This window comes from Hydra vulgaris, chromosome 15, assembly GCF_038396675.1.
Source record: "Hydra vulgaris chromosome 15, alternate assembly HydraT2T_AEP".
Classification (NCBI taxonomy): Eukaryota; Metazoa; Cnidaria; class Hydrozoa; order Anthoathecata; family Hydridae; genus Hydra; species Hydra vulgaris.
The window spans coordinates 3,760,125-3,776,933 of NC_088934.1; the positions used below are offsets into that span (position 1 = coordinate 3,760,125).

General features: G+C 27.5%; 1 protein-coding gene across 1 annotated transcript in view; it reads left to right on the forward strand.

The window, feature by feature from the left end:
* Nucleotides 1–16,809, forward strand: part of LOC136092468 (uncharacterized) — a 129,179-nt gene that overhangs the window by 60,587 nt on the left and 51,783 nt on the right. The window contains exons 6-8 of the mRNA XM_065820743.1: nucleotides 3,753–3,822; nucleotides 6,605–6,726; nucleotides 7,970–8,170. Coding sequence (XP_065676815.1) covers nucleotides 3,753–3,822; nucleotides 6,605–6,726; nucleotides 7,970–8,170 — 393 coding nt within the window. The remainder of the gene's footprint in view (nucleotides 1–3,752; nucleotides 3,823–6,604; nucleotides 6,727–7,969; nucleotides 8,171–16,809) is intronic.

Genomic DNA, 16,809 nt, shown 5'->3' on the forward strand with positions numbered 1-16,809 from the left:
GAAGTGCCCATCTTCAAAGCATGACTTATTGCGCTTTGCAGATGGACTTATTTTGGTAAATTGCCTACACATTCTTTTGTTGAAGCAATTTATCAAATAACTAAATAGCTCTCAGCAAAATCACTCAGTTAATTTTGCGCGCTGTAGATTCTTCTCTATCAGCACCACCGATATAAAAATTTTTATAGCCGCCAATTTCAGTCCTCTGAGACTGGATAAATTGCTCTAAGATTGGTATTTTCTCATCTCTCTTACATTTACACTTCATATGAACTTTTGCTATACATTTTAAATCACATTTGTATTCTGAACAAACGATTACATTTGCAAAATAAGATTTCAACAAGCTTGTCTAATTTTTAATTAAATATTTCTTTTTCAGCTTTTTTTCCACATCCAATACTTACATCAACAGCTGACTCCATAAACACTTAAGTTTTTTATGAATTGTTTTTTTCATGAATTACAACAGGATATGTAAAAAGTACATTTGCTTTCAACCATTGACCAAGTAAAGCGGGTAACATATCAGTTACTAGCTGATCTACAGTATAGTTCCGTATATTTTTCTCACTATTTTGCTCTTAGAAATATCTTAGCAAATTTCTAGCTGTTGGATGCTCAAATGTATAAAGTTTTCCATTCCCTACAAGTTTGCTCATTTTAATTGATAATGCATTTCTTGTTTATTTTGACATTTTTAATGAACAAAATATATGTTTACTGGCACTTTCCTTTTGATCCAACTATGAAGTAATAATTACTTTTAAAAGAAAAATAATGGCTACTAGCGCATTATTGTTAATAACCAAAATAAGGGAAATTAAAATCAAAATTTACCAAGCTTGCACTAAAATAAAATCGTTTTTGAAAGTATCACTATTTTAAAAGTGACAACATTATATTTTTTCACTAGTCTTTTTTCTTAATTTGACAAACCCTATTACTTTAAAAAATATAATAAGCAAAGTTTTTCTTATCAGAAATCATTTTGAATTGAAGCTTAAAATTTTTTAATTTACCTTAAGGCCACACAGGCCACTACAGTCGAGTAGGCTGTTTTAGTTGTGGTTACAACCATCTTTCAACTTTATAATTCCGAAACATGAACCTTGACGAACTAGCCGCTGTGCAGAGAAACAAGTTGAGTGCAGTACTACCAGGGATGTGGTAGGGATCAAACTCATAACTTTTCACTTATGAGGCAAGCACTCTACCACTACACCACTACCACATTTAGCAGTCATTTTGATTTTACTAAAGTTTTCATTTTAGATGTTACGGTTCAACTATACATGTGATTAAATTTTAGCTTTAGTGAAGATGTGATTAAGTACATGTGATTAAATTTTAGCTTCAGTGAAGATGTGATTAAGTTCATGTGATTAAATTTTAGCTTCAGTGAAGATGTGAATAAGTTCATGTGATTGAATTCTAGCTTCAGTGAAGATGTGATTAAGTTCATGGGATTAAATTTTAGCTTCAGTGAATATGTTATTAAGTTCATATGATTAAATTTTAGCTTCAGTGAAGATGTGATTAAGTTCATGTGATTAAATTTTAGCTTCAGTGAAGATGTGAATAAGTTCATGTGATTGAATTCTAGCTTCAGTGAAGATGTGATTAAGTTCATGTGATTAAATTTTAGCTTCAGTGAATATGTTATTAAGTTCATATGATTAAATTTTAGCTTCAGTGAAGATGTGATTAAGTTCATGTGATTAAATTTTAGCATCAGTGAAGATGTTATTAAGTTCATCGTTAACGCCAGTTTATTTTTGAAGATCAGGAATCAGAAAACGATATTTGTTTTCAATAGTATTTATGAATTAATAAATTAAATATTAAAGTATTATAGTATTAAATTTAAACAATTTAGTATTAAATTTAAACAATTGTATTTATGTTTATAAGTGAAGTTGTGGTTAGCAATCACCCTCAATAAAAAATATGGTTGTAGTTTTCAGTCATCCTGAATAAAAAGTATGGTTGTGGTTAGCAATCACTCTCAGCAGATATATTCAGAGATAAAAAATATATTTTTAATAAGTATTTTTTTATTATTGGTAATCAGTGTTTTCAGTTTTCAATTAGATCAGCTGAGTAGTTTTTTGTCTTTTTAGCTGTCATTATGGTTTTTAAGATAATTAAAACTGCAAAGCTTTTTCTTTAAAACGATTACTTATAGCTTTCTAGAGTTTATAACAATTCAAGACGGTTACTTTAATTGGTTTATGGTTAAAAACTTATAATTAACTTTTTAATTTTTGAACAATTATTTTATGAGATATTTAAATATTTTTTGTTTTTTTTTATGTTTTAAGATTTATTTGTATACTATTTTTTTTTTAGAATTTTTTAGTTCTTAATTTTTTTCTTGTAATTAAAATTTCCCAGTAGATAGTTTGTTTATTGAACTTTGTTGCTTGCAAATTAAGATATGTTTGGTCGCTCTTTGTTTGCACATCAGCACAGTTATCACAAGCCTTGTAGTGTGCAAGAAGGTTTACACACTATAAGGCAAGCACCTTTAGTGCTTATGCCTTATTCTGCTTTAATAATCTTTTATCAAGATTAATAAAATGAAATTAATCAAATTTGGTTAATTATCATGCTTATTGAAACATACAATTCCATAAAAGTACTTTTTTAATAATGTAAAATTTTATTGTTTTTGATCAATATAATTATTTGGTTAGTCTAGAATTTAATTGACTGAATTAAGAATATTAAATCAAATCTTAATTTTCTTTTACTACAACAATAGTTTAAAGTTTTGAAAATAAGATCTTAATAAAAGCATTTTTTAAAAGCTTTCTGCTATGTTTTTAAATCTTGTTTCTCTTTATTATTCATTTTTAGTATGATTTTTATTATGGTATTTATTTTCAAGTTTTGTTTAATATGTTTCTGAATGAAATGTTAGAGTTGGTTGCAATGTAGAACTATAAAAATTAAATTTATCATAATATTATTTGCTTATAATTTTTAGTTTATAATTTGATCAGTCTTTTTGAGGAGTGTGTGGAGTTGCACACCTTTTCTGACCACACATATTATATTTAGTATTGACAACTTGGCTGCTGCGCTTTGATTTGTTTTGATAATTTGTGCATTTTAAAAGTGCTGAAAGAACCAAATTAAAATAACAAAAAATTAAAAAACAAGAAGCCATAAATTGAAAAAAGATATATAAAAAATAAGAAAATGAAAAAGAAAAACCTGAAAAATACAAGCATATAATGTAGTAGTTTTTTAAATTTCAAAGTGTTTTACTTCATAGATCAAAGCTTTCACAGAAAACATTTGAAACTTAATTATAAGGGAAATTTAAAAAAATTTTTAGGTAGTAAGCCTTCCCAGGAATAAATTGGTTGGTGTTGGGTATATAGCATGCTGTTTTATGACCAAATTCAATGAAATGTGACATGAACTACACACGATAGTTAAAAAAATGGTGTGCAGATGCAGTTCTTTTTATATTTGTAGTGTAATATTTTTACTGTTTTTGTTTTCTCATTTTTAGGGTGCTTGTTTTTTTTCAGTAACAATATTTAATTCAAGTCAAGAAGCGAAACAGATTCTTTGTCCAAAAAATTTAAAGTAAAGAATTTTATCATGCGAAGTCAGAATAGGTGTGCAACCACACACGTCTTCTTAAAAACACTGATTTATTAAGGGGTTTAAAAGTTAAAAATACACACAAACATAAACACATTGTCTAATTTAAATAATTTTTTCTTAATGGTTAGATTTTAGATCTCAAGTCAAAGTTTTCAGTTACTGAACTTGAAATTCATAATGTTTTGTTTATCTCTGAAGGTTTTATTTTGTTTTTTACATTTCTTTATTTTACTATATATTTTATTATATATTAAGTTTAAATTTTATTTTTGTTTTTTTATGTTTATTTGCTTTTAAACACTGGTTTTAACCAAGAGCGTTCCTTTTATTGGTTTTTCAAGAACATTCAGAACTAGGATTAGTTTGTTTTAGAATAACTACTAAACAAAAAACTAAACCATTTTATTTTTAAGTTTTTGATGTGATCAATTGTTGTTGATCGTAATGTTTTAAATCCTTTTCATTACAACAAATAATTTTTATTTTCCCTGAGTGTTTTGAATTCTTTTAGTTTTTAGTTCTTGTTCTCATTTGTTGTTCATTTTCTGTTTTAGGTCTGATATTTTGATGATATAATTAACAGTTTGTTTTGATAATAAGAATAACAACAGAAAAATATTATGAAAATATAATTATATTAGCTGCCATGTTCCAATTGTGACTGGAATTAAAATTTGGGGTAGCATTACCTTGTATGGGCTCATGTAATCATGATCTTTATGTTGATGTTGTTTTAATTTTTGGCAAGGAGATTAAGTGTGTTTTAAACATTATTGAAACTGCAATCAACCTTAACTTGATTTTTTAATTATTAATCTTTTGAATTAAATGTTGTTTTTTTGTGAATAAAATGTTATTAAAATTTTTTGCAAAGTTACATAACTATTAGAACATCTAGGGTCATTTCGGATAAAGCGAGCCATCGGATAAAGCGAGCCGGTCGCCTAAATATTGCAATTTTACGAAATCAAATTATGCTTTCGATTTATAACAATTTATTTAATATTAGTTATTCATTTTAAAGTCTAATAAATATTTTAAAAACAGTTGCTAAGCAATTATTTTCGCGGTGGTATAATTATAATCATTCGAGTAGTAACAAAACGTTTTTTCGCTTTAAGACCTTATATTTTGTTTAGCTTCAATTAAGAAAAGTGAGTATTTCATATTTGACACTATTTATAGTAAATATGATTGTAATATTAGTAATATGAGAAACTATTTCAAAAAATACAGTGTTGATATGTATTTGAGCGATGAAGTTTTTTAATCGAATTTTCAACCTGGCTCGGTTTTGCATAACTGTTAGATAAACTGAGCCAAGGGCATTCAGGTAAACCGAGCCATTGGCTCACTTTTCCAAAAATTGCAATAATAAATAAATGTAAAAAATATTATAAATTTTTTTGCTTTTTGACCCACATGAATGGTTAATTTATTGGAATTTTTTATGATATTTTTACAGAATGGTACGTTATCAACCGATCATGGCCCGAAGAAGCCAAAAATCTCAAGGAAAACAAAAATTGTCCGAGCAGCTAATAAAGATAATATTAATGCATCTAATTCTAATACTCGCCTAGATAAGCAGCATGAGCAACATGTCAGTACTGATATTGCTGGTAGTACTTGTTTACCTACCACTGATGAAAATGCAATTGTGTCAATTGAACAAGCAGACCTCGATGTGTCTTTCGAAAACTTGATGCCAGTGCCACACAGAGATCGACCACAAAGCAGTTGGCCACATAAGAAACCACCATCTTATGAATTGACATCAGAAGAAAATGTAGCATTTATTCAAGAAAGAACCAAACCAATAACAAAAAAAGCAGCTAAAGAGAAAGAGACCAGCAAAGAAAAGAAACAGAAGAAAACTGTTAAACAGAAGGTTATAAAGAAAGAGAAAGAATCCAAAAAAGAAAAGAAACAAAAAGAAGAGGACATTTGCAAATATTGTGGGTTTGCATATGGTGAAGCAACTGATCCTCTCATTGATGATGAATGGATTGAGTGTGACGCGTGCCGTGATTGGTTACATGAGAGCTGTATCGAAATAACCGTGCGTGGACAACTATGTGCTGATTGTGTTCAAACAACAACTAAGTAAATTAACTTTAGTTAAGACTTGATATTTTGCATTTTGTACTGCATCATTTATCTGCAGCTTTAGCAGTATTATTTTTATTAGACTAGTCGCTGACATTTTTATATTGCTTTTGTTCTTTAAATTTTTTGCATTGTATGCATTTGAGGTTAATGTTTGCAAACTTTTAATACCAGTTTACTATATCATAGATAATAAAGTTAATATTAATATAGTAAATATTATTTGTAATAATACTTCCAATTTTGTAAATTTTTGTCTGAAATAAAAGCTAAATGGCTCACTTTAGAATAATCATATAAGCTATTGGCTCGCTTTACCAATAATGGTGGCTCACTTTATAAATTTGTTAATATAAAGCGAGCCTTTCCTATGTATCATATATAGTTTACTTGGCTCACTTTATATTAGTGTGGCTCACTTTACATTATATCATAGTTTAGGTATCTGTTATAGAGTTTTCTAGTACAAGAAGTATTAAGATATCTCACATAGTTATTAATACACACTGATTTTAGTTTTAATGGCTCGCTTTATCCGAAATGACCCTATTACCCTATAACACATATTTAACACTTTTAACATATAATTATCAGAGCCAAATCACAATAAAAATTTATGGATAATAAAAATATATTTGAGACACAATAAGGTGATTTAAATTAAAAGTTAGGTCAATGTAAAGTCTTCTCAGAATGCTTTTTAGGTACACTTATTTACATCACATTCAAGCCTTTCAGATTCTCTGAAATCTTTAAAAGTTATTTCATTTATTATTTTATAGGTATTGTTTACAATATTTACTTAAATTGTTAAAAATACAAATATTTACTTGAATATTTAAAAATGCAAACATATAAAAGTTTTATTTAGGTGAACAAATGAGAGCTGAAGAACTTTGTAAAAACATCAATGGAAACGAAATAAGGGAATTGTTGAAGAAAACCCCTAAAGTGTTTTTTGAAAAACTAGCAGATCCTAATATTCAAGATGATGTCTCATTTTTTTTGTTTTCAATATATATTTTTACGAGTTGTTGTGTGTGTGTATATATATATATATGTATATATATATATATATATATATATATATATATATATATATATATATATATATATATATATATATATATATATATATATATATACACATATATATACATACATATATATATACACATATATATACATATACATATATATATATATATATATATATATATATATATATATATATATATATATATATATATATATATATAACACTATTTCAACCTAATGCGGACAGTCATAAAAAAGTCCACCTAAAGCGGACACTATTCAACTTATGCCAAACTCAACATAACTTGCTAAAAATTTTTAATAAATTTATTATTTAGTTGTTATAATAAAGTGTTCACTCCCTAACCAGCAGATTATTTACAATGATGAAAAAAAAAATCTGATGTCCGTTTAGCGAAATTGTTTAAAAAATTAACTTAAAGCGGACATTTATGAAAAAATGAAATTATGAATAAAAAAACTAATAAACGAAATTTAAGGTTCTTAATAACTTAAATGTTATATATAATTATAACTTAAACTAATAATAACAATAATAGTAACAATATTAGTTTAGTGAAAAATTTGATGAGATCCATCAACCAATCGCTTTTTTTTAATTATATTTACTTTATAAAAAATTTTAAAACAAAGTCTAATTTTTAATAACTCAAACTAAGTAACTTTGCTGAAATTTAGTTACAAAACGCAAAGTGGACAGTAAATTATCCGCTTTACGAAACGGTCTGTTTTAGGATGGATTTTTTATACATATATGTCCCCTTTAAGCTGATTTACAAACATATATATATATATATATATATATATATATATATATATATATATATATATATATATATATATATATATATATATATATATATATATATATATGTATATACACACACACACATATATATATACATACACATATATGTGTATGTATATATATGTGTATGTATATATTTACAAACATATATATATATATATATATATATATATATATATACACACACACACACACACACACACACACACACACACACACACACACACACACACACACACACACACACACACACACACATATATATATACACATATATATACATACACATATATGTGTGTGTATTTATTATACAGATGAACATGTTATTTATTTTTACTAAAAATAAGTTGTTGTTTTTTAATTTTCCAGGTAAAATGTCGAATGATTCTTGGAGAATATCCAAAGATTAGTTGGGGTAGAGCTGAAATGTGTTTGAAGTTAATAAATTTAGGAAAATATGAGGTGGAAGACTGCCTAGAGGCTGTCAAAACCGATGGTTACTATAATGATTGTATACAATTTTTGGAATGTGAATGCTGCATGTGTTTTAATAATTATCCCAGGCACAAGGTTTATATTATTTTAATTGTTACAATTTATTTTAATTTGCTATTTAATTTACAATTTTTTAAAATTAATTTCAATTTATTACAATTGGATTAATTATTTAGTGATAAGATTATGTAACAAATTTGTGTTTTGTTTTTTAATTGGGTTAAAGTGTGTTAGTTCCTTTTGCTAAACAAATAAAAAATATCAGCTCTTCCACTAAAACATTATTTCTGTATTTCTGTGATAAAAAAACACCAGGTGACTCCAAATAAATATATATCATATTACTTTAACTATATTAACAAAATAATATATACCATATTACTTTAACTAGAGTATAAAAGTGTAAAGCTATGATAAGTATAAAGGTTGTAAAAGTATAAAAATTGTTCTGATCCTTCTAGAATAAAAGTCCCTCATCCCTCTAGTATAAAAGTTATCCCCGATGGACAGCACTCTTCGTATCCTGTAACTTCAGGGTTCCTTAAGATTCTATCCTTTGCCCTATACTCTTTTTAATTTACATTTACAATCTTCCAGAAATACTCTCATCTAAGGTGTTCGATGATGATACTACCATTTATTCTTGTCTTAATAAGAAGCTATCACTCTCTGATTGCATGGAGGGGGCATTTGAGCTTGAAAAAGATCTCACTTCTTCTAGAGCATGGGGCTCTCAGTGGCTGGTGAACATTACCTCAGATAAAAGTTTATTTCAGCTAATCGTTATCGCAAAAATCTTCCTATATTTATGAACAGTAATGTACTTGATGAGTCATCTACCCATCATCTTCCAAGATTAACTCTTACTCCCAATTTTTTTTGGAAATCATATATATTAAATCCATTGCAAAATTAGCATCTGCTAAGGTTGCATTCCTTTATTGTGCTCGCCACTTTCTTACTCAAGATTCTATTCTTCATCTCTATAAATCTCAAATCCGTCCTTGTATGGAATACTGTTGCTATATTTAGGGCGGATCTTCCAATGATGCCCTTTCTCTTTTCTTTTTTTTAACATCTTTGCTTCCAACAAGGCTGCAAGCAACCACTGTAAGAGTTGGAAGTTACTGGAAGAGAAAAGATGAAAATTGCAGAGCAAGATAAGGATTGACAGATGGCTCAAAAGACTGCAAATTATATGAATCAGGAAAGCAAGATGAAGGAAGCAGATTCCAAAGAACTGATGTTTGAGAAAAAAGCTAGAGGAATAAGAGTTTTTGGAGCACTTAGGAACAGTCACAGAAAAAGGATGAGACTTAATTGAATAACGAGTAACATGAGAATGAATTTTAGTACATGGCACAAGAGACGCTAGCTCTTTAAAGAGACCATCATTAGAAGATTCGCCCCTGATATGGCAACAGTATTCCATACAAGGCCGGATTTGAGATTTATAGAGATAGAGAATAGAATCCAGAGTAAGAAGTGTTAAGCTCTATAAAGAGGTTTTAGACAAGGTGTAAAAATTTATTTTCCTAGTTTTTTTCCAGGAATGTCAGTTCTTTTGAATTCGCTTTTTTTATCTTGTTTTCCTGATTCATATAATTTGCAACCTTTTAAGTTGTCTGTTAATCATTATCTTTCTCTATAAACTTCATCTTTTCTTTTTCAGTAACTTCCAACTCTAATAGTGTTTACTTGCAGCCTTGTTGGAAGTGAAGATATTGAAAAAAAAGAAAAACTAGAAAGACGCTAACGATGTAATCAGAGACCTAGGTCTTACCAAGTTGAATGCCGAGCTTTTGATATCAAGGTTCAAACATTGTAGAAAGCGCTGCCAAACGTCTTCCAACAAACAACTCAGAAAGATGAGCTCAGTAAGGATGACCACAGAACAAAAATAGCTAGTTGTTTTGTGGCTAATGGTACCATATGTAATCCTAACGAATTGTGCCTTTTTATAGGAAGTTCATCCTGGTGTTTTAAATTTATATTGCTTTACAATAGAACAACTACCTGTCCATTCTAATGGCTCATTCTGTAAATCTTAAAAAGGGCTGCATCTATGTCAAGATGATGCCAACTGCTTTGAATTATAATTACTTGAGATCGAGTGATTTTCTTAATGAGTCTTTAAGGTGGTTTCACAAAATTTCATTGTTTGCTTTTGGACAACCACAACACTAAGGTGCACTAACACAGAACAGATTGGCCACAACAGACAGAGTTCTCTGTTGGCAAGTGCAATGTAAGGAAGATTTTGTTGCAGTTGTTTACTTCTTGAGAAATCACTTGGGTGAAAACTATGCAGAGTTAATTCAAATGCTCATGAAGAAATATAACAAAATGGGGTGCAAAATGTCACTAGAAGTATAAATCCTTGAGGTTCATCTAAAAAATTCAAGAAGAACATATGAGCTTACTAAAAGGAGCAAAGTGACCATTTTCATACATATTTGACTTTGAACATCATTATCAAATACAGTAATGAAAATACGATCACCCCGATCATTTGATGGCAACTTTGTGAAAGTGATTTACAGTACACTCACAATTCTAGGAAATCTAAGTTTTCTTGTTCTGTGTCAATGAAACAAATTTTCTTTGTGTTGTGGTCATAAAATCAAAGTTTGTGTAAAATGTAGACTTTTTCCTCAGTCATTTCTACAGAAGCATTTTTTTAAATTATTTAGATGTTCCAAGCAGTCCTTGCAATCTTATCACAGAGCACCCCAGAAATAGCATTTAACCATGAAGTTCATAACTTCATCCTTAACAATGTTGCATATATGGCCAGCATTGAACCACAGACCATGAAGCGAGAGTTCAAACCACTAAATCACAGCTGCTTATTGAATTTTAAGCAACTTTATATGATTGAAATATAAGATTTTGAATTCAAGTTTAATAATTGTGTTACTTATTATGTTATGTTATTTATTTTTACTTTTTGTTATTTATGTTATTTATGTGTTTTTAACAATTAAAATATTTAAGTTTATTTTGTTATTTTGTTTTTTATGTTATTTTTTGTGATACTTATTATGTTATGTTACAGATGACAAGACTTTTGTCTTCTGCCTGCTCCGGTCATATCGTAACTCAAAATGTTTTGTAAATAATTTATTATGAAAATGACGGAATAAATTATAAAAAAAAAAAATTATGTTATGTTATTTATTTTTACTGATTAGCTTTAACTTAATTTAATAACATAAAATAATAACATTAAAGTTATTTAAATTTTTTTGTCACCAAGTATTATTTATAAATTAATTTTTTTAAATTTATTTTACTTGGTACTAAAATAGACTAAAAATAGACTCTTAAACTTTGACTTTTTTGACTAAATTGACCTTAAATTACATTTAGTACTAAGATTACATATTAAATTTTGTATTAAAAATTAACCCTATTTTGTTAAATATTAATTTGCAAATCCATAAAACAGAGATTCTTAAATTTATATATCTTAAAAACAAGTGTATTTATAATGTAAAATTATATATAGTTAAATATTTAGTAAAACAAAAAAAACAAAAAAAATAAAACACTATATTTGTCAATTTTCTTAGAAAACAATTAACTTAAAAGACAACTTTTGTAATGAACACATTTTTCAAAATCAGTTATAACAGCCGCTATCTACAGGACTGAGGTCTAGCACAGCCTATTATAAAGAAAACCATATTATAATAATTGAAAATATTTATTTCTAAAAACTAAAGAGACTAAAAAGATTTAACATGTTTAAAAAAATTATGTAACTCCATAATAGCGGAAAATTATTATTAAAAAAAAATAATAATAGATTTAAAAAAAATTACTCTATTATAAAAATGTTTTGGCAACAGGATCAATGAAACTACTTATAATCAATTTTAATGATAGGCACTAAGGAAAAGGTAAGCCAATCTGTCTATCAGCACAAAACATTACAACAAAGTACATTACGACAGTTACGAAGAGTGTTAGCAAATAGTATAACATATTTGTATATTCACTTTTCGTATTATAAAAAATAATAATATACATGTGTTTTCTATATAATTATGACAACAGAACTTAGATTATGACAACAGAACTTAGATAATTATGACAACAGAACTAGGACAGAGGTATTACAACAGTAATACCTCTGTCCAGCTATCCACCTGCTGTCACACCTCTGCTAATTATACCGCTTGGCTAAGAGGTAATATAAAAAAATGAAACATGATTTCTAACTTTTTTTCCAAGAGGCATCTCCTCTTGGAAAAAAAGTTTATAAACCATCGGATCTAATTTGGCTGACATATTCAATATTATTTTTAGAGAATGACCTCTTGGGTAAACAAAAGTTTCTCTGGAAACAGGTGGAGCACCATCTTCACCAACAAATACAACTGCAACTTTATTATATGAAGGCAGATTATAATGACATCTATCCTGCCCTTTAAGTAAAAGCATTTTTACAACTGAGACTGAGCGATCTTCTATAGCTGCTTTATGAATTTCTTCATCTTCTAATTCAGCCATGTTTTTAAATTCAAAAGCAAATGGGCTTACTTCACTAACTATAATTTAAAAATAAAACATTAAATCGTGTAAACAAAGATCATTGCCATATTGTTGCATTATACACTGCTGCAAATGGTCATATATATACAGTGGACTATATGTTGGGGTGATATCTTGATCTGGTCTAAAATTACCTACATGATGAAAAACTTGACCACATATTCTAAAATCTGTTGGCCCATGATTTCTAGGTTGAACCAGATTAGCTGTAAATGAATCAAAAGAAAGACATGCATTATAATTTTCTAATATATTTAAAAAAATTCATATTGGAATTATGATCTATATAACTCCCTGTAAATAGATCATGTAAAGTTTTGTGAAAGTGGAGGCCAAACTATCTTTCTGTTATTAGCATTTACACTAATAACCTCTTTAAGTCCAATAACATCCATTTCCATTTCAATACTCTATTACCACTGTATATAAAAAATAAACCTAAATAACCTTGTGATCTTTTTATACATACACTAATGCAAATTGTATAAAGTTGAATGCTGACAAGACTGAGTTTTTGTTCACCGGAAAAAAAATCCTGCAAACTGCGCGATACAGTCGACCACCAACAAGTAAGATTGAGTACTATTCCATTATATGGGATACTAAAAGCTCTTCTTTTCCCTCACTTATTTGTTCAAATATTGATCATAGAATATTAAAGTTCAGGGTTTGAAAGCATGGTGTAATTTAAAATAAAAATTGAGTTAAGCCAATATTTATGATTACAATTTATAATTTTATTTTAATTTTATTATCATTATTTTAAATTTGAGACTTCTTTAGTACGTGGATTCTAAAATCATGAATGTGGTTTCAAAAATAATTTTTTGGAAATAAGTAAAATATATATGTAAAATAAATTATGTGGATGTTAATTGTTTCAAGTTACCCTAATAATGGTTTTTAATTGTCATGTTCATTATTTTTATTGACCATATTAATTATTTTTAATTGCCAAAAATAACTTAACAATAATAAATTGCCACCAAACTATAAGTTAATATAGGACTTTCAGTAGTAGTAAAAAATTTTAAATCCTTGTGATTTATATATAAAATTTTTTTACTGCTACTCTAAAGTGAAGAAAAGACAAAAGAGCCTTAAAATAATCAAACTTGACAACTAATGCAGAAGGTATTTGGTTGACGAGGTATTTATATTTTGCTTTATGTTTCTATTCAAAATTGAACATTTTAAAAATCTAATAAAGGATATTTAAGAATATTCTGAAAACATTTTGATGCTAAATTAGTAGTTTAATTTTTTTTTTTTTTTGTAAACTTTTAATAAAAAAACTGTTATTTAATCAATCAATCATATATATTCTGAAAAGTAATTTTGTGGATATTTACAAATAGTAATTCTGCTAATCTTAAGTAAGCACCAAAAATATAGATCTTTATATATATAATTAGTAATAATTATAAGAATAGTAATTTTAATAATAAAAATAATATTTATAGTAATAAACATAAGAATCACAATGATAATCAAAATAATAAGTCACTTGTTTCTATAAACACGATAGTTTAATATACATATAAGTTAGTTACAAACAGTTGACTAATAAAACCTAACAACTAACAAGGACATAAACAGTTATTTAAATTGAAAATAATAAAATAGGAATGATAATGCTAAAGTTAAAAATAATAATAGTTGTGATTACAATAAATATTTAAAATTAAAAAAATAATAACAAAAATATGATAAATATTAAAGATGCAACCTTAGCAGATGCTAATTTTGCAACAGATTTGATATATGGTTTCCAAGAAAGATTGGATGTAAGAGTTAATCCTAGAAGATGAAGAGTGGATGACTCATCGAGTACATCATCGTTTGTAAATATAGAAAGATCTAAATATTGCGATAAGGATTGGCTGAAAAATATTAAGTCTTATCTGAATTGAAGTTCACTAGCCACTGTGAGCATGCTGTAGCAGAAGTGAGATTCTTTTCAAGCTCATATGCCCCCTCCAAGCAATCAGAGAGTGTTGGCTTCTTATCATGACAAGCATAAATAGTAGTATCATCAGCAAACAATGCCACCTTAGATGTGAGAATATCTGTAAGATCGTTAACGTAAATTAAAAAGAGTTTAGGGCCAAAGGTGGAACCTTGAAGAACCCCTGAAGTTACAGAATAAGAAAAAGAGTGCTGTCCATCTAGGACAACTTTTATACTACAATTAAAAAGGCAGGATTAAATTATCTTAAAGATGTTGCCAGATACACAGTAAGAAGAAAGCTTATGAAGAAGACCAGCATGCCAAACTTTATCAAAATCTTTAGAAATATCAAGAGCAATGGCCTTAACCTCTCCACCTTTATTTAATGCACGATAAAACCTATCTGTTATTACTGCTAGCAAATCAGCTGCAGAACGAGAAAATCCATATTGATGGTCAGAAAGTAAGTTATTAGATTCAAAATGAGAGATTTTGAATCTAATAACTTACTTTCTACTAAATGACATACATAGATACCTGACATGCATAGATACACATATATTTGCACATAATTAATATTTATGTAGAAATACGTATGTATTTATTAAATATATTTCATAAATATGTGTGTATTTAATACATACATATATTACACACGCTCGCGTTTATACACTCTAACAACATAAAATTTTAAAAAAAATACATACCAATCCAAACAACACACTAAAACATAACAATATGAACTATACACTACTATGCCCAATGAACAATACACAAGAATACAAAAACAAAAAACAACAACAAAAAATCAAACGTCCCTCAAAATTAATAACATTTAAAAGTTGTTTTTTTTCCTTTCTTTAAAAGCAGCAATTTTTATATTTTATTTTAGTTCTTTTCAATTAATTCAACTTTCGAATGTTTTATTCTTTTAGCTTTGGTTTTTTGTCTTTCATTTTTCTTTTCTTTCAAAAAAATTTTTAAGAAAAAATTAAAAAAAAATCTTTTTTTTCAAAAATTAAAAAATGTACAACGAAATTATATCATGAGAGACTAATTTAAATTAAATTTATACTCAGTATATATAATAGTAACTATTCTTAAGTTAAAAACATTGACATATTTTATCATACTCTTAGGTGCTTGATAAACGGGGAGAGGATGTTTATATATACCCCCTTCCCCTCCTCTGTTTATTCCCACCATTTCTTGTATTAAGCACCAAAGAGTATACCCAAGATAAAAAAAACAAAGGATAATAATCAATCAAAAACAAATAAAGTTTAACAAAATCCTACAATTCTAATAAAAAGTTTTTTGTTTTTTTTTGTTTACATTTTACTTTTAGAATGGCAGTTCTATTTTATATCAATAGGATGGTTTCATCTTCTTCTGACATAAGCGCGCCAAAAATGATGTCCAAAATTTAATTTGTTGTACACGATGTCTCTTGTGTGTGGCTAATGCAGATTGTTCTGTTTTTTTTCCTATTTTACAATAACATTTAATAAGGTAGACCCTCTGTGTGGTTGTTCATTTGTAAATTGGATTTCTTGATGTTAATATTGCTTCTAATTTTTTGTTATCTCTTAACTCTTTTATAACCATTTCATCATGTGATACAATTATTCTTAATGCTTTAAAAACCACTTCTTCACATGATATAATCTTTCTTGACTCTTTTATAACCATAACCCCCCCCCCCCCCTGTTATTAGATCTTGACTAAATCTCTTTCCCCCCCCCCCACACACACACACTATTGCCCCCCTCCTCCCTCCTTCTTTGTATTAAGGACTCGAGAGTATGCTTAATAAAACTCATGAGTATTGGAAGCATTCTTATGTATTTGTTACTGCTTGAATCTGTAGATTCAAGTAATCACAAATAAAAGAAGATGTTTGAGGTACTAATAAATTTTAACAAAATGAGGTGCTAATAAATTTTTAACAAGAGCAGTTAACATCATTCTGTAACCTGCTGCCAAACTTCTACAATGCCCACTGAGTACTCGCCCATTATGTATAAAATATAATTTAGTATAAAGTAAAATATTACATAAAATATAATGTAAAATATGATATAAATAAAACTTTTAAACTGAAGATGCCGGTCACAACAGTCCAGCAAAAATTTCTCTTAAAAAATAAATTTAGATAGAAAGAAATTCGTAATTATTGATTTTTTTTTTAAATAATTATATA